The sequence below is a fragment of the Pagrus pagrus genome (genome assembly GCF_965226575.1).
Source record: "Pagrus pagrus genome assembly, chromosome: 5".
Classification (NCBI taxonomy): domain Eukaryota; kingdom Metazoa; phylum Chordata; class Actinopteri; order Spariformes; family Sparidae; genus Pagrus; species Pagrus pagrus.
The window spans coordinates 32,101,341-32,124,172 of NC_140189.1; the positions used below are offsets into that span (position 1 = coordinate 32,101,341).

At 41.3% G+C, this 22,832-nt stretch overlaps 2 protein-coding genes and 2 long non-coding RNA genes across 5 annotated transcripts; 1 reads left to right on the forward strand and 3 right to left on the reverse strand.

Moving 5' to 3' along the window:
• Positions 1–805: 805 nt before the first annotated feature.
• LOC311257967 (uncharacterized protein) lies at positions 806–5,785 on the reverse strand. Of its 2 annotated transcripts, none has more exons than XM_084353964.1 (6): positions 5,602–5,785; positions 2,623–2,949; positions 2,097–2,456; positions 1,682–1,810; positions 1,535–1,581; positions 806–1,446 (listed from the first exon to the last, which is right to left on the reverse strand). In XM_084353964.1, the coding sequence occupies exons 2-6, from the start codon at positions 2,804–2,806 to the stop codon at positions 1,312–1,314; spliced, it is 855 nt and encodes a 284-aa protein (XP_084210090.1). In that variant the 5' UTR covers positions 2,807–2,949; positions 5,602–5,785; the 3' UTR covers positions 806–1,311. The 2 variants fall into 2 exon arrangements, with proteins under 2 accessions (XP_084210090.1, XP_084210089.1); XM_084353963.1 differs by lacking the exon at positions 5,602–5,785 and adding an exon at positions 5,046–5,170.
• Positions 5,786–7,151: 1,366 nt separating this feature from the next.
• LOC311256950 (uncharacterized protein) lies at positions 7,152–11,073 on the reverse strand (the record flags this gene model as incomplete). The annotated part of the gene is made up of 6 exons (XM_084352361.1): positions 7,152–7,280; positions 7,369–7,427; positions 7,552–7,683; positions 7,764–8,120; positions 10,834–10,917; positions 11,064–11,073. The coding sequence occupies 6 exons, from the start codon at positions 11,071–11,073 to the stop codon at positions 7,152–7,154; spliced, it is 771 nt and encodes a 256-aa protein (XP_084208487.1).
• Positions 11,074–14,055: 2,982 nt separating this feature from the next.
• Positions 14,056–14,749, reverse strand: LOC311257632. The gene is made up of 3 exons (XR_014622646.1): positions 14,658–14,749; positions 14,475–14,533; positions 14,056–14,386 (listed from the first exon to the last, which is right to left on the reverse strand). It is a non-coding gene; the product is annotated as an uncharacterized lncRNA (long non-coding RNA).
• Positions 14,750–20,856: 6,107 nt separating this feature from the next.
• LOC311256909 lies at positions 20,857–22,451 on the forward strand. Its single transcript, XR_014622535.1, has 5 exons — positions 20,857–21,055; positions 21,180–21,527; positions 21,603–21,665; positions 21,954–22,044; positions 22,307–22,451. It is a non-coding gene; the product is annotated as an uncharacterized lncRNA (long non-coding RNA).
• Positions 22,452–22,832: the final 381 nt, after the last annotated feature.

A 22,832-nucleotide genomic window follows, 5' to 3' on the forward strand; every position in this document is an offset into this window, starting at 1 on the left:
GCTACGTATCCTGTTGAAGCCCGTAGTCAGGTCCTGTTCTGAGTAAACAGCCTTGATGGTCGGTCTGACGGCCCACCGCAGCCCGTAGCTGTCAGTGCAGCTTGTTGCATGTGGCTTTGCTCGTTGTCACGACAGACGTGCAGAAGAGCTTCACAAAGTGTTGCAGCAACTGGACGAAGGAGGAGTTCATTAAGTTCAGTGGTTTTTCCCTCAAGTTATTCATGCAATGTATTTTATCAGTGCATTTCTCTGAAGAAAGATTAATTGTGACTAAAACATCAAAGTTTCCATAAGTTTGTGTCGACAGTTGTGGTGAACAGACACACAGCAGTTCACTGTCAAAACCTAAAGAGTGTTTGTCCTCTGTTGTTAGAGCAGCTCACCACAACCAGCAGCACCTTTCTCTACAGGCAGAGCAGCGCCTGCCAACTGCTCTGCAACTGTGTTCAGAGGACCTCAGTTTAATTAGGGAGTGTTCACATGTGACATTTTATCCCCACTGACAACATATTGACTAGAGGTAGTTGAGCATCAGTCAGACTGTGTAAATATTGATCAGTGTTTTTGTGGGAGAGCTCCAGCTTTTCAGTTGTCTTGGTAATTAACAGCATTAACCGCCAGTGTTTCTGTAAGGGGACATGTCGTCAACATGTCTGTGGACATCTGATTTGTGTTTTGTTGGCATAAATGGATGTTTATATTGTCTTCTATCAGGAAATAACTTCATCTGAACTCACTACAAATACTACATGAAGTGTACACACACTCTGCTGTGATATCCATGTGAAACTGTGAAGGTCAGGAACTTGATTACAGAATAGTTTTTGTAAGACTTAAATACTGGCTGGATTTCAGTGATTCTGTCAAGAGATCACAAATCTGCAGAATAACCAAAACTTGTTTGACACAATAACAGATGGAGTCAGTAGTTTAGCACTACGAAGCACAGTGTGTTTTATTTACTGAAACAGTTTGTTACATATTATAGTCGTACTGATCAGAAATCAGTGCTCTTCTCTAATTTCTGATCAGATCTGTTCCTTTGATATCTGAGCCATCTAACATGTCGGTGTTTACACTGATACATTGGAGCCTCTGGAGACCCTGCACAGAATAAGCAGGTAAATACAATGATCAGAAAAGTTCAACCCCACATTCAATGTATTTCTATCTATTTCAATCTAACTTGTTTCTGCAGTTATATGTGTATAATATGTATAGAAGCTTGACCTAATAGCCACTACTAGCTACTGTACATAAACCCATTGAGCTCTAAATGGACTGACATCAACCAAACATCATTTTAAGTCACTAATCCAACCCAAAAGCCTTGACAGCAGTGTAGATCCTCTCTCTCTCTGCTGCTTCTGCATGCTTCATCGCACCTCTGTCAGTTTTCATCATGGTGAAAACAACCGCAGAATAAAGCCTCATGTCCACATCTCTCTGTGAAAATACACCAGAAGACAACGTCAAAAAACACAAACAACCTCAACTGTTTCAATGAGGTTAATCCATCATTTAGATTCCTCACCTGTTGACTTTTTTGACCACCGTGGATTTTCTGCCCGGCAACAGCAGCTGGATTTAGAAACAGAAAGTATATATTTAACAATAAATAAGGATGGAGTAGCTTTAAAGTTGAAGCGTTGTATAGAGAACTATGAGTAACTTCTGTTACCGATGTAACAACCAGACTCTTGTTTCTTCATGGCGTAAATGAGGAAGGCAATAACAACCAGACTTATAGCCAAGGCAGCACACAGCAGATAAGTAAGTGCATCAGCTGTCGGTGACCACATCCTGGATCCTGAAACATTATCAAAGGGAAAAAACAAAGAAAATGACCAATGGGTAAAAGTTGATCATGACTCATTGTATAATTTGAGATTTAAATGCAAGATAACCTGATGAAGGTCTAAGTACCGAAACGTTGTCAATAAACTTAATCGCAAGTGAAATGGACAGTGGGCAGTATTTTTACTGATTTTGTTGGCCTTTGGTCTTCTCCTACACACCCGTTGACCCTAAGGTGTGCAAAAGCTCCACTCTGCAGAGACTTTAATGTTCAAATTTTCTAAAAAACAGAACGTTACCTTCAATGTCCAGTTTTGTTCCATGTCCAAACAGGATCTCTCCACATGTGGCCACAGCACAGTAGTAAGTTCCAGCATCAGAGGAACTGACGTTCTTAGAGAAGTGATAAATGCAGCTTTTCTGAGTGTCAGATCTGTCTTCACATTCATCACGTCTGTTTCCATCAGTGTAGAGGATGTTCGGATGAGATTTATCTGATCCGACTCTGAACCAGAACACACTGTGATCCCCTGGACATGTTTTATTCTCAGAGTCAGAGAGGACTGAACACTGGAGAGTCTTCAAGTCTCCTGGACGGACTGGACCAGAGGCTGTCGGCCGCTGAACAACAGTGTAGGTCGATGTCCTCTGAGTATTTCCTGTGTGATGCAAAACTGTGTTAAATGCATGTTTAAAGTTCAAATTAATCAGAGCTTAAGGCATTTAGTGACAGTAAGTCAGTTAAGTTAAAGAACATTAACACAATGAAGCTGAAAGTGGTTGAAGTGACTCCAAAACATTTTAAAAAACAGATCACATAATTACCTTTTAATGACAAATAGGTTCCTCTCCAAATATTCTCATTCCAGTAAATCAAAGCACAGTGATACATTCCCTCGTCTTCTTCAGTTGTTCTCAAAATGGTCAGATTACTTATATTTTTCTCAACTTTCAGATCCAATCTAGAGGCAGAAAACTCTGGTTCGAACGCAGGGTCGGTGTGTTTCATAAATGTTACAATTAACCTCAGATCATCTCCGACACTCTGCTTGTACCAGTAAAGATGTTTATTGCCCAATTCTTCAGAAGGCAGAACACATGTGAAGGTCACAGGTTCACCAAGTTGAACTGTGGTCACTGGAACCAGTGCATCTAAATGAAATTAAAACGTACAATAGATTAATCAGTAAAAGACAATTAGAGTACAATGTATAAATAAGATAAAAGATAATCACACTAACCACCATACTCTACATCTAGTTTACATACAGATACTTAAATGAGAAAATATAATGGTCATGATTCGACAGCACTTACATCCTTGATGAAGGAGAAGCAGTGTAACGCAGAACACGATCATCTTGACACTGACTTTATTAGGAAGCTTGTTTGTATTTCAGAGAGTGAAGGTGGTGACGTGGTCAAGACGCTCAGACCATCTAATGCTTCTGATTGGTTATCACAGAATATACATTCAAAGTGCACTTCCTGCCACACGGGTCGTGTCCTGCTCTATGTGAAGCATGTTACCTCTCTCTCTCACGCACTCACTATTTGATGTTTTGACAGATTCTCATTTATTTGAATTTCAGGAATTGTGCAACATTTGTTCTCAACCTGGAATAGTTTTCATTTTGTATCCATTTCTGCTTATACATCCCTCTCTCAGATACCAGATAGCACCTCTCACTTTGCTTCATAGTAAAACAGACGGTGAGCAGCCATGCAGATTGGTATTTTGCGCCAGTGCAACACTTCTCAAATCCGAGGCTGCAGATTGATCCACGACAGCACAATTTAAGGAAACATCATAGATTTATGAAAACGTTTACCCATGCTCACAAACATTTTGGAAACAGGGTAAATTGGCGACGGTAGAACTTGAGCAGCCAGACTGCCATTTTAGCAAAATCAACATCATTAGCATTGATAGCTATAACATGGATAACAGCATGGAGCAATATGAAGGATAGCTAGTCTTCTTGTGTATTGAGGAGCTGTGTTTGGAAGTGCAGTACTAGTAAGGTAGCCGTGTCTTCTTTGAAGTGCTAAAGTGTTTTTTTCTTCTTCTTAGGTGAAGTGTGAAGAGATACAAAATATACTTGGAGAATTGCTGATCCTGCTTTCAAATTTCAACGGTCAAAAAAGAAACCCCATCTTGATCAATGTTCAATTAAGAATAGAAATTGTGATTGAATGAAGAGGCTTGACGATTGAATACAGCAAAAATGCTTTTGTGTTCCCGTGTTAAGTAAAATTCAAGTAGGATAAGAACAAAGATAAGACTGAAATAACTGTTGGAGCCGAGGAAGAACGACAATGTTGAAAACTACAAACCAAGCCAGAAAACTCGGTGTAATCATGGACTCAGACCTGAACTTCAGCAGCCACACTAAGACGATTACAAAGTCAGCCTACTATCACCTTAAGAATATATCCAGGATAAAAAGTCTTATGCCTCAGCAGGATTTGGAAAAACTTGCATCCATGCATTTATCTTCAGCGGACTCGGTGGACTACTGTAACGGTGTCTTTACAGGACTCTCTTAAAAATCCATAAGATCCAGAACGCTGCTGCTCGAGTCCTAACAAGAACCAAAAAAGTAGATCACATCACTCCAGTTCTCAGATCTTTACACCGGCTTCCTGTCTCTCAAATAATAGATTTAAAAATCCTGCTTTATAAAGCACTGAATGGTTTCGGGCCAAAATACATTTCTGATCTGCTGCCACGTTATGAACCATCCAGACCTCTGAGGTCGTCAGGTTCAGGTCTGCTTTCAGTCCCTACAGTCCAAACTAAATGTAACCTTTTTCTCAGTCTTCTCAAGTTCGTTCTGATCAACTAGGTTCGGGTAAGGAGACTGGCAGTAGCACTTAAGCACGAGAGCAACTGATCTCCAGCCCACATAACACACAACACAGAATGTGGTATAAATGTATATATCTAAATGTTCAATTTTTCTCTCAACATAAAATATTCAACCTTAAAAAAAAAAAAGTGTTTCTTTCCCCTTTAATGGGTTCAATTGTCTTTATTCTTCCCTGTTTCCGTTGTCTGTTTCAGTTAATTTATTGTCTTTCAGGGTCCTCCAAGGAGAAAACACTTCTTTAAGTTCCTTTGTCAGTTTGTTTTTTGCAAAGGGGTAAAAAAAAATAAAAAAATAAAATAAACCAAAAATACCGAGATCTCAGAAAAAAAAGTGCAACTAAAATGTGTCACTCCTCAGGACTGAGCCTTGTCCTACCACACTGATGTCCACACTGCGGTCCGATGAACCAAGAGCCTCCATGCAGCATGGCGGGTGATACAGGTTGCAGTTGAACCAAGAACCTCCATGTGGCAATGGCGGGTGATGTGGATCACAGTTGGGCGGAAGAACTGGTCCCTCAAAAAAAAACCAGCCTGCATAATATGCAGCGTAATTATTTATCAGCTTAAATGACTGTCTGTTTACTTCTTCCAGTGTGAAATTAAACAATGCAGCTTCATTACATAGAATGTAAACAGCTCAAATACAGAAAATATAAAACACATGAAATACTGCATCATGTCGGGGTCTGAGCTACAGCGACAGCTATGGCGCTACGCTCGGCCTCATTAGCAGGCCGCAGCGGAGCTAACAGCTCGGAAAACTGCTAACCGTTTGTCACGGTAACACACAATAACAACATATCATCACAACATCACAAAAAACATGTCTCAGTACGATTAAACATTTATTTACCAATCTGACTGGCTTTTTCTTTATGTACTGAACCAGAATGATGCTGCTAATCAAGCTAACGGTGCAGCTAACTCACCAGAATAGTTCAGAAAAGCTCGAGGAAACACTGTCGGAGTCGCTCCCGGGATCGATTTCACTTCCACCGGGTAATTATCTCTTCACACTCACTTCCTAACGACAGTTTTATCACAACATTCACAAAATATCACCACGTTTGGTCGCCGAACAAGGACACTTTGCTCCGAGGCTACATGAGCTTTCTCCTTCCTCCGCCGCTCACCTTCTCACACACCGAGAGCTGCAGGTGGTGCATTCAGGTAAGCTCAGAAATTCCACTACCAGACGAGAAACAACTACGATGAATTCAAAGGGTTCTGTAAATTACAGTACTATGAAACTAACCAGGGTTAAATAAACATGGAGGTTATTATGGAACAAATCCCCAGAAACCTGCAGGTCTGCTCCAACTCTCACCTCTTTTGAATCAAGGCTGAAGACTCTCTGTTTGCCACAGCCTTTCACTAGGGCAACTTTAAGGCTTTGAACTGCACTGTGGATTTTATCCTTTAGTTATGTCTCTTTTAAACCTTCTACTTTAGCTAATTTTTCCATTGTTAACTTGTTTTAATGTTCTGTTTCTTGATGTTTTCCTTCTTGTTTTTTAATGTATTTGAATGCAATTTTTATGCCCCTGTAAAGCACTTTGAGTTGCCTTGTGTCTGAATTGTGCTATACAAATAAACTTGCCTAAGTGAGGTAAAGTAAAGTAAGCAATGTGAAGCCATTATCTGATGCTAAATAAACTGTTTGTTGATGCGACTGAGTTATTGCTCTGAGAAGTTACACACATGCTCTGAACTTAAATTAAATGAAGTAAAGAGGCGTTTCTTTATAGATGGTTTATGAACAAACTGAACAACAATGCACACACATAATAAATCCACTCAGTACAATTGTTTTGCATTGATGCATACAGTAGATGAGAGTCTTACGAGGAAGTTAACAGCTTTAAAACTGCAGATGAAAGAGACAGAAAGACAACTCATGTCACACTTCTGCAAGATGAGTTTTCACTTATAAAATGTAGGAAACAGCAAAATTACAACAGGCTATTACCAAAAAATGGTAGTGGTATTTTAGTTTATCCAATTTATTACATTATTTTAATGACTTACAAAAAATAAAAAATACAAGTGCAAATTCTAACAAGATCTGTGGCACTCATTGTTTTTATGCTGGACCAATAACTAGAACTACATTTACACAACACAGAACCAAAGCTTGGCTGCAAGAAAGTGAAAGATATGAATTTTTGTAAAAGACAGATTCCTTGTTCTGGTAAAATGACTTTCAATTATTAATATGATTACTCTAACCATTCAGCAACAACGATTTAAAACAAAACATGTTGGCAAGTGTCCTTACGGTCTCTTGGATGTCCAGAACAAATTTCAACCCGATCCAGTGAAAAATGAACAAGATTTTGCAAGGTCCCGTGAATATAATAGAAGTTTCCACAGGAATATCTTCAAGAAAATCCATGTCAAGTACTGGCAGGCCCGAGGCGAGGTGAAATGCTTATTACCCATAAGCATCAATAATCAATCCAGTGCTGAGATTGTCAATCTACTGTATCACAAAAGCCCTGACATCAGTGTAGATCGTCTCCTCCCCTCTTTCACTTCTTCTTCCTGATTTTCCGGGTTTCCTCCTGGTAAAAGTTGGTGTAGAATAAACCAAAGCGTCCTCATTTCTCTGAAAAATCAAAGAGCAAAATTACACATGAGAGAGCAGATTGTAACACACGGTGATCACTCGTCTTACTCGGCTTTATCTTCTTTACCTGCTGTCTTTGCTGATCACCACCAGCCGGGGCAGCGTTCGTTTGTGGTGTGACAACAGCTGTATTATTAAAAAACATAAAGAGCAGATGTTTTAAAAAAGTATAGGTTCTTGTTATGCCGGCAGGAATGTGAACACTGGAAAACACAGTTTAATAGATCGATGTATGCATGACGTCTCTTACCGTTACAACAATCGCAGGACTTTTTCCAGATGGCATACACAAGGAAGGCTATCACGATCAGACTTACAGCCAAAGCAGCACACAACAGCAGGACAATTATATTGCTTCTCTCTGAGTCACACGTGTCGATCACTGAAACATGAAAGTTAAGAAACAATTATAGATAATTTACACTCTCAGATGAGATGATGCTGATAAAATGATACAGTTACCTTCAATGTCCAGTTTTGTTCGATTTCCAAATAAAATCTCTCCACATGAGGCCACAGCGCAGTAATAAGTCCCAGCATCAGAGGAGCTGACGTTCTTAGAGAAGCTGTAGACACATTTCTGGTCAGAGTGAGCCTCAGGACTCGTCTCACATTCATCACCACTGTTTCCATGAGCATAAATTAAACTGGGATTAAATTCATCTGATCCGCCTCTGAACCAGAACACACTGTGTCCTCCTGGACACTGTTTGTTCTCAGAGTCAGAGAGGACTGAACACTGCAGAGACACTGAGTCTCCTGGAAGGACTGGATCAGACAGAGAGTCTTGAGTGATGGTGGTGACATCAGGTTCTGGTCCTGGGAAATAAAAATTAATAAATAAGTAAAATAATCTTGTTTCACTCAGTTCTATAAGGATATATTATCAGAGGAGTGTTGATGAAAAACATAAATGTAATAAAAGCTTGTAAAACTGCCGTTATAAAAGCAGTGCTGCACAAAACAGTTCTGAAAGCAAAGGAATCTCTATTTTGCTGTATTTACCTTTAATTCTCAGAAATATTCCTTTCACAAATGCCATCTTGAAATATTTCGCTTTCATACAGTAATAGATTGCAGTATCGCTTAACTGTGCTTCTGGAATATGCAAAACAAATTTTCCAGGCTCTTGTTTTGCCGTTATGCGACGAGTCTGAACAAAATCCTCTACATCGTAAGCATATGTTCCTCCTAAAAATTCAGGGAAGGTTCCAGAAACAAGTCTGATCCAATATAAGAATTTTACATCCTGAGATTTCTGGCGGGCACATGTTAGAGTCACAGTTTGTCCAACACCAACAGTCTTTGTCTCAAAGATGGGGTCGTCTGTGCTTCCTGAAAGTAAAATTAAACACAGCAGTGATGAACAACAGAGATACATGTGCCTCCTCTATATGACTGCAGGAGGATGACTTTATATTTTAAAAACATACCTGGAGTAAATGTAACTTTAACACTTACCTCCAATTTCGAGCACGAGCAACACAAGAAATATGATCAGCATGTTCTGTTTCACCACCGGAGACCAAAGTTAACTTGGACTGTACTGTAAGATGAGTCACCTTAATGTAGCCAAATTAAAATGGGAGGGGACAAATTCAGAACAATCTGATTGGCTTCTTATTGTGCCGATGCTTCACTGTATTACCACAGCGGAAATATATCAACCAAAACTTTCCAACTCACGCACATGAAGCGACATCAGCAGTCCACTTTTAGCCATCTCACGTCTTGTTCTCACAGTGGGTTACTTACAGTGGGCTGTTTACAGTAAACACAGCACATTTTGTTTACAACATTTCTCCTGTGAAGAAATCAACTTCTCACATTTCTGCCCTACTGCAAGTTTATCTTGAAGTGAACTCATTCCCCACTAAACTCAACATTACTGCAGTTTAAGTATGTTTGGTAAATGTCAGTGGTTTAAAGAATAATGTTTTTGTACAGTGTCTGTCCTTGGGAACTACATCATGGTGAAGCAGTGGTTAAAGGTAGGTAACTATAAACACACTGTGTACACCACGCTATATCGACGGCACACGACTGGCACAGAATATGTGAGTAGATTTCTGCATTAAAATGTCTAAAAATATCTACATCTTTGTTTTTTATTTTGTCGAGTTGTGTTTACTCAAGTTAATGTTAAGCTGTGTTTGATTTCAGGTCAAACTCTCGCTGAATGACTCCAGTTCTGTCTCTTCTTTGTCCCCTCTCCTCCCTGTAATGTTACCTTCATGAAGTAAAGTACATTTCCCTCTCTGGCTCTAGTTGCTAGTCACTGGTCCATAAACACTCCACACATGGAGGTCAACTCTGCAGATTGCTACCACAGTCAGCTTGATAAACAGGAGTGAGGATAAATCTTCTTCCACTAAAATTAAACCTGTGAGCTCTCCTTCTGTTGGTAACCCCCAGATCAGAGCAGCATCTGGTGTGACTCCAGGTGTTTATTCCTCCAGAAGGTCTGGCTCTGCCCCGACTCTTGCAGAGCTGGCTGGGTCTGAGCAGTGCAAGATTTAAATACAGTAAATGATCGTTGTTGCAATTCTGCTGTTGAAGGTTATCATAATATTCATAAACCGAAGTGGCATCATTGTCTCCTACTTCGCACTAAACTTACAATAGTAGATTGTTGAGAAAGATAGTTGATTGTTTAGTCTCATTTCCTGGTCCTCAACCTCTGACCTGTGTGTTGGAGGGTCAGGCCTCCAACACTTCGGACTTTCTGTGTCAATCACTGAGAAACCATGGCAACAGCTTTTAAAAACAAAATGAGGCTTTGAATGTGCAGCAGCTAAAAGAAAACACTTGAAACTTGCAATCCAGTATAGCAACATCCCAAAATCCATGAAACAATCGAACACTTGCAGAGAAGTTTCTTTATGTAAAACACTAAACAATGTGCAGGATCTGAACACAAGGAAAGTAACAACTGAAATCTAAAAGATTAACACCGTGTGATAAATACATTTGTATGCTGCCCTGTGCTTTCTTGTGAATGTTTGTTCACATGCAGTTTAAGTCACCGCTGACAAACAAATGTTGGGTGGAAAGTTGAGCGTGGTTGTGGCCAGGCTGCCACAAGTAAGGTGTGATTTTAACTTCCATTTAACTTTCATCGTCACCATTTTAGTTTTAAGAAGCGGGGTCTTTTTCTTTTTCTTTTTTTTTTTGCAAAGCAGGTGTTATATTAACAGTTTCATAATGATATGCAGGACCTAGAGTACTTCATGGTCACTGAGTTATTTCAGTGTACTTGCTGAGAGACAGAGGATTTGCAACACATTCAGTGGTCACATCTCTGTGTAGTTTTTAGCGTATCAATGTGTAAACCATATCATACTGCTGGACAATGCGCCCTGACACACTGCAAAAACTGCTCAGGAATGACCTGACAAACATCACGAGGGGCTGCGATGAGGCCACATGCTGAAAAGCATCTGTCTAATAATAAAGTTGATCAATCTACTAATTCTACTAAGTGTTGGTGGAGCTTCTGACCTCTGAAGACTTTTTCCCCTTCTTCATGCACCTTGGAAGTAGGTGAAGTTGACCCAGAAACCCCCGCTCTCTGCTTTTAAAGGGCTCGAGGCATCAACCGGGCCTCCAATGATCACTGTAAGAGTTAACATTTGTGGGACGTGCACGGACAAGTCTGATCCATGGAGGCCACGGAGGCCTGTGGTTTGAATGTTGTGACATTGTGCTCGGTGCACTGACAGTGAATCATGCAGTTCAAAGAACACATGAATCCAGCCTCACCGTCCACCATGAAGCCTACAAAGACCACGTGAGGTCTTATAAAGAAGCTTCCTCCAAGGCCAAAACAGACTACTATTGGAGACCAGCAAAATAACCCCAGAATGTTGTTCTCCACCATTAACCGGCTCCTTAGCCCTCTCGATGTCCCCCACCTTTCTGATGCAACTGACCTCTGCTTCAAGTTCCTGGACTTCTTCCTGGAAAAGTTGGTTACCATTCACCAGCAACTCCTGGCGTCTGCCACCCCCCTACCACATGCACCTCTGACACAGATAGTTGATCCTCCCACTTTTCGCCTGCCCCAGTGCTCTCTCTCCTCCTTCTCTCCTGTGGACTCTATTTCTGTTGCTAAGTTGGTCTCCCAGGCCAAAGCCTCCACCTGCTCTCTGGACCCCATGCCAACAACTCTGGTGAAGTCTTGCCTGCTTGCCCTTTGTCCCCTCATGATGGACAATATCAACTTGTCCCTAGAATCTGGCATGGTACCATCCATCTTCAAAACGGCTTCAGTCACCCCTATCCTCAAGAAGTCAGGTCTGGATCCTGATGACTTACATAACTACCGGCCGATCGCCAACCTTCCTTTCCTAAGCAAAATCCTGGAAAGAGCAGTTGCCGCCCAATTCCATCAGCACATGTCCAACCATGAGCTCTATGAACCCTTTCAGTCTGGTTTCAGGGCACGCCATAGCACAGAAACTGCCCTCATCAAGATCACCAACGACCTCCTCATCGCTGCCGATTCTGGCCACATCAGTATTCTGATCCTCCTGGACCTCTCTGCAGCCTTCGACACAATCTCCCACACCATCCTCCTCACCCGCCTAACTGACTACCTTGGCCTCACCAGTACAGCACTCTCTTGGTTCTAGTCTTATTTAACGAATAGAAAACAGTTTATCACCATCGGAGACTTCAGTTCCACCCCAGCTCCGGTCAACCAAGGCGTGCCTAAAGGCTCTGTTTTTGGACCCCTCTTTTTCACCATGTACATGCTCCCCCTTGGTCAGATAATTCGCAAACACGGTCTCAATTTCCACTCCTATGCTGATGACACTCAATTATATCTCTGCACCAAACCATCCACCCAGCTACCCCCACAGTCACTTGTCAACTGCCTGCACGATATAAAACTCTGGATGACATCAAATCAACTCAGATTAAACACCAATAAAACAGAGCTCATGGTTGTGGTCTCCGAGGCACTGCTCCTGAAGGATGGAGATCTTCTCCTGGAAGTGAACGGCTGCTCTACCTCCCCATCCACGGAAGTCCGCAACCTGGGTGTCATCCTTGATTCCACGCTATCCTTTCAAGCACACATAAAATCCATCACCAAATCAGCTTTTTATCACCTTAAAAACATCTACAGACTCCGGCCCTCCCTCTCCGAACCTGTGGCAGAGACCCTCATCCATGCCTTAATCACCTCCCGCCTGGACTACTGTAATGGAGTCCTACCTGGGCTCCCTTCCAAAACCCTGGACAGGCTCCAGTATGTGCAGAACTACGCTGCCAGGGTCCTCACCCGCACCAAGCCCTGGCAACACATCACTCCCACTCTCATCCGCCTTCACTGGCTCCCAGTCAAATCACGCATCACTTACAAAATTCTTCGCCTTGCCTATAAATCTCTCCATTCCCTCGCCCCCCAGTACCTGTCTGACCTCCTCCACCCCTTTTCCCAGTCTCGGAAGCTGCGCTCATCAGGCACACACCAGCTCTCCATCCCTCACACCAAACTGCAAACCCTCGGCGACAGAGCCTTCTGTGTGACAGCCCCCACTCTCTGGAACACTCTCCCAGCTGAAATCCACAAACAGACTTCTCTGGAGAACTTCAAAAAAGACTTAAAAACCTATCTCTTCAATAAGGCCTATCAGCTCTAGGTCCAGCCCCAACAATCAACTTTTCTAATTCTTTATCTTATATGTGTTTTTGTTTATCCACCTATTCTTTGTTTTGTATGTTCCACTTGGTCCTTGGGTACCCTGAAAGGCGCTATATAAATTTAATTTATTATTATTATTATTATTATTATTATTATTATTATTATAAAGACACGACCGATCTTTGGTCAGTATGTTCTCAGAGACACACAATGCGCCTGCAGGATGGATGGAAACAGTCTACACACACTATCAGCGTGTGGTTAACTTGGTTTAATGTTTTGTTTCTTGATGTCTTCCTTCTTGTTTTAATGTCTTTTAATGTAATTTTTATGCCCCTGTAAAGCACTTTGAGGTGTCTTGTGTCTGAATTGTGCTATACAAATAAACTTGCCTTGCCTAAGTGAGGTAAAGTAAAGTAAGCAAGGTGAAGCCATTATCTGCTGCTAAAAATCTGTTTGTTGATGGGACTGAGTTATTGCTCTGAAAAGTTACACACATGTACTGAACTTAAATTAAACGAAGTAAAGAGGCATTTCTTTATAGATGGTTTATGAACAAACTGAACAACAATGCACACACATAATGAATCCATTCAGTACAATTGTTTTGCATTGATGCATACAGTAGATGAGAGTCTTGAGAGGAAGTTAACAGCTTTAAAACTGCAGATGAAAGAGACAGAAAGACAACTCATGTCACACTTCTGCAAGATGAGTCTTCACTTATAAAATGTAGGAAGACAACAAAATTACAACAGGCTATTACCAAAAAAATGAACTTTAATGTGATTATTTTTGTACCATAATTGATTTTCTTTACTGAAGTTACAGGACTCAAACTATTTCAGTGTTTGCACATTCAATAATATCCGATCAATACAAAATATTTCAATATAATGCACACAATACATCTTAGTTTATTCAATTTATTACGTTATTTTAATGACTTGAGGAAAAATACAAGCGCAAATTCTAACAAGATCTGTGGCACTCATTGTTTTTATGCTGGACCAATAACTAGAACTACATTTACACAACACAGAACCAAAGCTTGGCACCATTCAGCAACAACGATTTAAAACAAAACATGTTGGCAAGTTTCCTTACGGTCTCTTGGATGTCCAGAACAAATTTCAACCCGATCCAGTGAAAAATGAATAAGATTTTGCAAGGTCCCATGAATACAATAGAAGTTTCCACAGGAATATCTTCAAGAAAATCCATGTCAAGTACTGGCAGGCCCGAGGCGAGGTGAAATGCTTATTACCCATAAGCATCAATAATCAATCCAGTGCTGAGATTGTCAATCTATCACAAAAGCCCTGACATCAGTGTAGATCGTCTCCTCCCCTCTTGCACTTCTTCTTCCTGATTTTCCGGGTTTCCTCCTGGTAAATGTTGGTGTAGAATAAACCAAAGCGTCCTCATTTCTCTGAAAAATCAAGGAGCAAAATTACACATGAGAGAGCAGATTGTAACACACAGTTATCACTCGTCTTACTCGGCTTTATATTCTTTACCTGCTGTCTTTGCTGATCACCACCGGCCGGGGCAGCGTTCGTTTGTGGTGTGACAACAGCTGTATTATTAAAAAACATAAAGAGCAGATGTTTTAAAAAAGTATAGGTTCTTGTTATGCCGGCAGGAATGTGAACACTGGAAAACACAGTTTAATAGATCGATGTATGCATGACGTCTCTTACCGTTACAACAATCGCAGGACTTTTTCCAGATGGCATACACAAGGAAGGCTATCACGATCAGACTTACAGCCAAAGCAGCACACAACAGCAGGACAATTATATTGCTTATCTCTGAGTCACACATGTTGATCACTGAAACATGAAAGTTAAGAAACAGTTATAGATAATTTACACTCTCAGATGAGATGATGTTGATAAAATGATACAGTTACCTTCAATGTCCAGTTTTGTTCCATTTCCAAATAAAATCTCTCCACATGAGGCCACAGCGCAGTAATAAGTCCCAGCATCAGAGGAGCTGACGTTCTTGGAGAAGCTGTAGACACATTTCTGTGCAGAGTGAGCCTCAGGACTCGTCTCACATTCATCACCACTGTTTCCATGAGCGTAAATGAAAGAGGGATTAGATTCATCTGATCCGGCTCTGAACCAGAACACACTGTGTCCTCCTGGACACTGTTTGTTCTCAGAGTCAGAGAGGACTGAACACTGCAGAGTCACTGAGTCTCCTGGAAGGACTGGATCAGACAGAGAGTCTTGAGTGATGGCGGTGACATCAGGTTCAGGTCCTGGGAAATAAAAATTAATAAATAAGTAAAATAATCTTGTTTCACTCAGTTCTATAAGGATATATTATCAGAGGAGTGTTGATGAAAAACATAAATGTAATAAAAGTCTGTCAAACTGCCGTTATAAAAGCAGTGCTGCACAAAACAGTTCTGAAAGCAAAGGAATCTCTATTTTGCTGTATTTACCTTTAATTCTCAGAAATATTCCTTTCACAAATGCCATCTTGAAACCCTCCGCTCTTATACAATAATAGATTGCAGTATCGCTCAACTGTGCTCCTGGAATATGCAAAACAAATTTTTCAGGCTCTTGTTTTGCTTTTATGCGACGAGTCTGAACAAAATCTGTTACATCATAAGCTAATGTTCCTCCTAAAAATTCAGGGAAGGTTCCAGAAACAAGTCTGATCCAATATAAGTATGTGTTATGCCAAGTTTTCATGCGGGCACATGTTAGAGTCACATTTTGTCCAACACCAACAGTCTTTGTCTCAAAGATGGGGTCGTCTGTGCATCCTGAAAGTAAAATTAAACACAGCAGTGATGAACAACAGAGATACATGTGCCTCCTCTATATGACTGCAGGAGGATGACTTTATATTTTAAAAACATACCTGGAGTAAATGTAACTTTAACACTTACCTCCAATTTGGAGCACGAGCAACACAAGAAATATGATCAGCATGTTCTGTTTCACCACCGGAGACCAAAGTTAACTTGGACTGTACTGTAAGATGAGTCACCTTAATGTAGCCAAATTAAAATGGGAGGGGACAATATCAGAACAATCTGATTGGCTTCTCATCGTGCCGATGCTTCACTGTATTACCACAGCGGAAATATATCAACCAAAACTTTCCAACTCACGCACATGAAGCGACATCAGCAGTACACTTTTAGCCATCTCGCGTCTGGTTTTCACAGTGGGTTACTTACAGTGGGCTGTTTACAGTAAACACAGCACATTTTGTTTACAACATTTCTCCTGTGAAGAAATCAATTTCTCACATTTCTGCCCTACTGCAAGTTTATCTTGAAGTGAAGTCATTCCCCACTAAACTCAACATTACTGCAGTTTAAGTATGTTTGGTAAATGTCAGTGGTTTAAAAAATGATGTTTTTATCCAGTGTCTGTCCTTGGGAACTACATCATGGAGAAGCAGTGGTTAAAGGTAGGTAACTATAAACACACTGTGTACACCACGCTTTATCGACGGCACACGACTGGCATAGAATATGTAAGTAGATTTCTGCATTAAAATGTCTAAAAATATCTACATCTTTGTTTTTTATTTTGTCGACTTGTGTTTACTCAAGTTAACGTTAAGCTGTGTTTGATTTCAGGTCAAACTCTCGCTGAATGAATCCAGTCCCTCTCTTCTTTGTCCCCTCTCCTCCCTGTAATGTTACCTTCATGAAGTAAAGTACATTTCCCTCTCTGGCTCTAGTTGCTAGTCACTGGTCCATAAACACTCCACACATGGAGGTCAACTCTGCAGATTGCTGCCACAGTCAGCTTGATAAACAGGAGTGAGGATAAATCTTCTTCCACTAAAATTAAACATCTGAGCTCTCCTTCTGTTGGTAACCCCCAGATCAGAGCAGCATCTGGTGTGACTCCAGGTGTTTATTCCTCCAGAAAGTCTGGCTCTGCCCCGACTCTTGCAGAGCTGGCTGGGTCTGAGCAGTGCACGATTTAAATACAGTAAATGATCGTTGTCGCAATTCTGCTGTTGAACGTTATCATAATATTCATAAACCAGAAGTGGCATTATTGTCTCCTACTTCGCACTAAACTTACAATAGTAGATTGTCGAGAAAGATAGTTGATTGTTTAGTCTCATTTCCTGGTCCTCAACCTTTGACCTTTGTGTTGGAGGGTCAGGCCAGCCACCAGCTTTCACCAGTTTTACAGCATTTGTCAGGACTATAAATGACCTGCTTTCTTCACAATACCGCCACCTATTGGTCAAAACGAGATGACATCCAACTTAACAACACATTTCTGACTTCCAACTAGTTCATGTCACATATTTGTACAAGAATTTCTCATGACTGTTTAAAATCCAACAACTGTGTCGGTACCACTCTGAGTCTCAATGGATCATTTGTGTGGATGAAATAAATAACGTTTGTCACGTTGAATCAAAGAGGAGCCATCTTAAACAACACAGGAGTGGACGATTTCAAACGCGCCCTATCATCAGTGCAGACCAGCCCACGCTACAGTCATCTGTAGGCAAACAGCAGGAAGAGTGAGGGAGGGCTGTGACACCACCCTTTAACTTCAGACCTGCTGTGTCGATCACTGAGAAACCATGGCGACAACTTTTAAAAACAAAATGAGGCTTTGAATGTGCAGCAGCTAAAAGAAAACACTTGAAACTTGCAATCCAGTATAGCAACATCCCAAAATCCATGAAACAATCGAACACTTGCAGAGAAGTTTCTTTATGTAAAACACTAAACAATGTGCAGGATATGAACACAAGGAAAGTAACGACTGAAAAATCTAAAAGATAAACACCGTGTGATAAATACATTTGTATGCTGCCCTGTGCTTTCTTGTGAATGTTTGTTCACATGCAGTTGAAGTCACCGCTGACAAACAAATGTTGAAAGTTGAGCGTGGTTGTGGCCAGGCTGCCACAAGTAAGGTGTGATTTTAACTTCCTGTCATTGTCACCATTTTAGTTTTAAGAAGCGGGGTCTTTTTCTTTCTTTTGTTATATTAAGAGTTGCATAACGATATGCAGGACCTGGTCAGTAATACAGTACTTCATGGTCACTGAGTTATTTCAGGGTACTTGCTGAGAGACAGAGGATGTGCAACACATTCAGTGGTCACATCTCTGTGCAGGTTTTAGCATATCAATGTGTAAACCTACACTGTGAAACTGAGCTATCTACTTCTACTAATTCTACTGTACTCCAAGTGTTGGTGGAGCTTCTGACCTCTGTAGACTTTTTCCTCTTCTTCATGCACATTGGAAGTAGGTGAAGTTGACCCAGAAACCCCCGCTCGTCTGCTTTTACGTGCACGGACAAGTCCGATCCATGGAGGCCTGTGGTTTGAATGTTGTGACATTGTGCTCGGTGCACTGACAGTGAATCATGCAGTTCAAAGAACACATGAAGAGGCGACTGATCTTTGGTCAGTATGTTCTCAGAGACACACAATGCGCCTGCAGGGTGGATGGAAACAGTCTACACACACTATCAGCGTGTGGTTAACTTGGTTTACTCAAAAGTCACCTCTTCTGGTTTCCTTTGCAGTGGTATGCACAGTGCATGAAGCAAACCAATACACTGTTAGAAGTTTAAAAATACCTGTGTGCATTACTGTAACAAAAACTGTGATCTGATAAAAAATTCCTCATTTCAGATTTTGAGACACTAAAGCAGTGCCTGTTCAGAACCTGCTGTTCAGTACAGATTATCTGGTAATGTGAGGGGTTTGCAGATCCAGATCCAGCTGATGTATTTTTTTATCCGGTGGAGAGCAATGCTGAGGAGACCAAAGAGCCAAACTTAATGGTAAAAGAAAGTTTATTTTACAATTGTTTGAATGCATTCAGTTAAAAGAGTCCCAAATATATTAAAATCCCAGCGTCCCTTAAAACCTGCAGTCCAGTGTGGGTGCAGCAGAGGAAAGGTGGCGGCCTGTCAGTCTCCCTCTCGCTGCCGCCTGGTACACCACCGTCCCTGCTCTGCACGTCTCCGTCTCTCCACACTTCCTCTGTCCTCTCTGCCCACCTCTGCCTCCTTTTCTCCTCTCACGGTCTGTGCCAGTCTCCTCATCTTTAACCTTTAGCCCAGGTGGTTGGTCCCACCCGTCGAACCACGCCATTGGTCCCTTGCGCCATTCTCAGAAAACCAATTGGTGGTCACCAGTGCAGGCATCAAGCAGTGACAGGAAGTGCAGACACAAACCAATTTGCAACGATAAAAGCATGCAATAAAACAAACAAACTCGTGCAAATAAAAACACAGCACACAACAATATAAAATACTTAAAAACAGTCACTTCTGCCCTTTGACACCAAATACAACACTGCCTCAGCCACAGACCTAACAAGTGGGATGTGCGGGTTGTTCAGATATGTGAATAACATACAGAAGGAGACTTTTTAAACCCAATTTATTTACTTTATTGTAGGACCGATGTCTAGTATTGATTATGTAAATTGTGTGTTTTTGCAAATCTAATTAAGGATTAAAGCCATATAAATACAGAACACAGCTTTTACTCTTACTATTGCACCTCACAGAGGGTCGCCAAAGAAAACTTTGAAAAAATTAGCTGCCTCTTGCATCGCTCCCCCCTCCCCCGCACCTCTAACCTCACTACATATCCTGTTGAAGCCGATAGTTGGGTCTCTTCTGAGTAAACAACTTCTGTGGTTGGTCAAAGGCAGAGAAGCGGCCCGCCACGGCTTTTGTCTGTTGCATGTGGTTTTGCTTGTTGTTTTTCAAAGCACATTTCCCTTTACAATGTGTTATGAGACTAGACAGAAAAAACAGATGTCCCCAGATAAATTGTTTTCTTATACAGTAAATAAATTGAAAGCACTAAAAAAATAAACATAAAAAATCTCCCCGTTTCTTATCTGCAACTGTGGGATGTTGTAGGCGACAAACACAGTAGACAGAAACTGAAAAGCACTGCAGACCCCTATTCCAACACAGTTTACAGTGTGATTTTATACCATGAACGAATCTGTGAAATAAAATACCAAACTCTGAAGTCACCCAGTAACAGATATACAGTTTGAAGCTGTCACAGCACTTAAGCGTTAACAGTTGAGGTAGACAGGAAATGAGGGGTGACAGAGGGGGTGTGAACATCCATGGCTGGAACAAGGGGCACTGCAGCTATAAGGTATCCATCTGAAGCACGCAGCCACCAAGACGCCTGAAAGTAGCACCTCAAATCGATGATGCTGGTTGTGATCAGAGGGTCTAAGCTGACAAACACAGCACAGGAAAAGGAAGTGAGCTGTTGATATGTAATACACTTTACATACACTAAGCGTGGCAAAGACTTTGGGTAAATCAGAGTGATAAGTAATCCCATCAACCTTATCCCAGGTAGACCATTGATTCCAAGGTCACATTTAATGCTGGCGTTTGAACTGAGAGTCATAGAGTCCAGGAGTCCAGGAGGCCGGCGGCTGACACTGAAGCCCTCTGGAGGCCGGCAGCGAAGGCTGAGGAGCTCTGGAGGCTTAGCAGGAGAGCAGCAACGAAGGCTGAAGCCCTCTGGAGGATGGCTGCGAGGCTGGAAACTGCTGGCGGATGTCGGCTGGGCCGCTGACTGAGTCTGATGTCGACCTTTTGAATCACGAAGTTACGATGCTGAGGGATTAGAAGTCCATGGCTGTCAACCATCGGCCCGACCTCGAGGTACTGAGTGCAGATTTAACAAACCTCAAATCTCCTTTTTCTCCCTGCAGCTGTATTTGATACGCGGTGGAGTTTGGTCTGAAACACTTTGACAACATTACTGAGACAACAAGCTCACAAAAGGCCTGTTAGAGACCTGACCTGAAAAAGCTCCCAACTAAAAATAAATAACTTTTATTTCACTGTTGGAATGAAAGTTACAGCACATCTGTATTTTATTTAAGGTCAGGTGATCATGGGTTTATGTAAATCTTAGGTTATGTGAAAGTGTTTCAGCCAATCAGAATGACTTCTACTTTGTAAACCTTCATCGTCGTGTGACTACGTCTGTCATTTGGGTGGGGAGCATCGCTTGTGCAACAGAGGGCAGCTGCACCACAATGATCGGGAGACTGGCTGCTTCGTTTGTTCTCAGTTCTCTGTGTAAGTGCGGCACCTTTCTACTAAATATAGCTGGTTTTAAATGTTGTGCAAGAAGTCATGCAAAAAGTGTCTCCTGTTACACATCCTTCACAAGTTTTATGTCACTCTCTTCTTTTTTCTTCAGCTCTGATTCAAACTGCAGACGTTCCTCATCAGATGCCTCGAACTGTGGCAGAGCTCGGTGATGATTTGACTCTGAAATGTCCAGCGACCGGGGATAAAGTCGGGTTGTTTTTCTGGTATAAGATGAAGTTTGGATATATGGTCCAAACTGTTGCAGGGGGAGCTATTCATAAACAAATATCACTTGAGGGACAATTTAACAACTCGAGATTCAGCATCACAAAAGTGGATGTTCTGTATCATCTTGGCATAAAAAATGTGAACAAAGAAGATGAAGGAGCATACTTCTGTCAGTCAGGAGCAGCCTACTTAATGACATTTAAAAATGGCACCGTTGTGGCTGTAAATGGTAAAGTATCTTACTTTCAGTGTTTTGTTTGCTTTGTCTGTATCAGTGTCTAAACAATCTATCGGTTTATTCCAGATCCGAAAAAGCAGCAGAAATCGGAGACGGTCCAGGTGGTCAAAGAAACTACAGTTGAAACAAGTATGTCTTTACAGGTGTATTAAAATAAATGTATTTTTATGTCTTGTTTTTTAAATGATTATATTTGCTGTTCTATCAATTAAGGAGTATTTCATGAATTTCTGACACTGACTCTTTGAAATGCTTCCAATTAAAATATCATAATTAAAATATTTCCTCATAAAAATCACTTTATTAAAATTTGATAAGCTAAACAACTGATTCTGCAGAACGTAGCCCAAGTAAAAGTCATGGATGGGGTGAAAGTGAAGGAGGAGCAGAGAGTTTAACATTTTCTTTTCATTTCAGGACAAGACCCGCTTGTTGTCATCATCCTCGGGGTACTGTTGGGTCTCTGCGTGATCGTGATCGGCATCCTTATTTTCACAAGAGACTGAAGGTGAGTTTAGTAACACTGAAATGATACAGTACATGAATTGCATTTGTAGTTTTAGGTTTTTTGCAGAAAACCCTGCAGATTTGTGCTCCTTTTGACTTGTTTCATGAATCAAAACACACCACACTCGCCCTGTAGGGGTTGCAAATTGCATCTCGTTTATGTGGCTGAGCTGGTTTGTCTGAAGAGTTTATGAACGTTCTTCGTTCCAGTGAGCCTTTAAGTCCTGTTTGCTTCTAAACTAAATGTAAACCATTATTCTCAGGATGGTGGCACAGTGGCAGTGAACTACCAAATGTGTCTACAATAGAGACGAGGGAGAAAAAAAGAGACCACGGCAGCAATGATGAGACTTCTGTCAAGAACCATCTCAACATGTATTGCATTAATAAAGAGTGTTCATTTGACCGACTTCACGAGAGATTAGTTGTTTTTATGTTTTCCGTTACTTACTCAGACTGGAATTATGTTTCTGTGAAAATAAACATGAACGTCTGTGGGCGTACACAGGGAAGGGTATGATGGGTACAGGCAGGGGGGTGCAGGCAGGACGAGACATGAAGGCATCTGATTGGTTCTTTCAACTCGGACCGAGAGGCAGGGATTGGTCAGAGTCTTTACAGGCCTGCAGCTGCCACAGAGGTCTGATTTATTTCGTTCCTTTTTCCGAACACATTATGTATGGACTACTCTCAGGGTGGGAAGACCATTTCACCCAGTATAACAAATAGTGTTTCTGAACAGGATTACCAACTATACCTTTAACTTGTGCAGAAATAATCTGTGGTGAG

Excerpts from the sequence above, each read along its gene's own strand:
- LOC311257967 (XM_084353963.1), bottom strand. The coding sequence starts at position 5,097 with ATGCTGCATGGAGGCTCTTGGTTCATCGGACCGCAGTGTGGACATCAG. Across the intron at positions 2,950-5,045 it reads GCAGTGTGGACATCAGTGTG|ATGCACTGGTTCCAGTGACC; the intron begins GTAGGACAAGGC and ends AATTTCATTTAG. Across the intron at positions 1,582-1,681 it reads AGAGTCTGGTTGTTACATCG|CTGCTGTTGCCGGGCAGAAA; the intron begins GTAACAGAAGTT and ends TTCTAAATCCAG.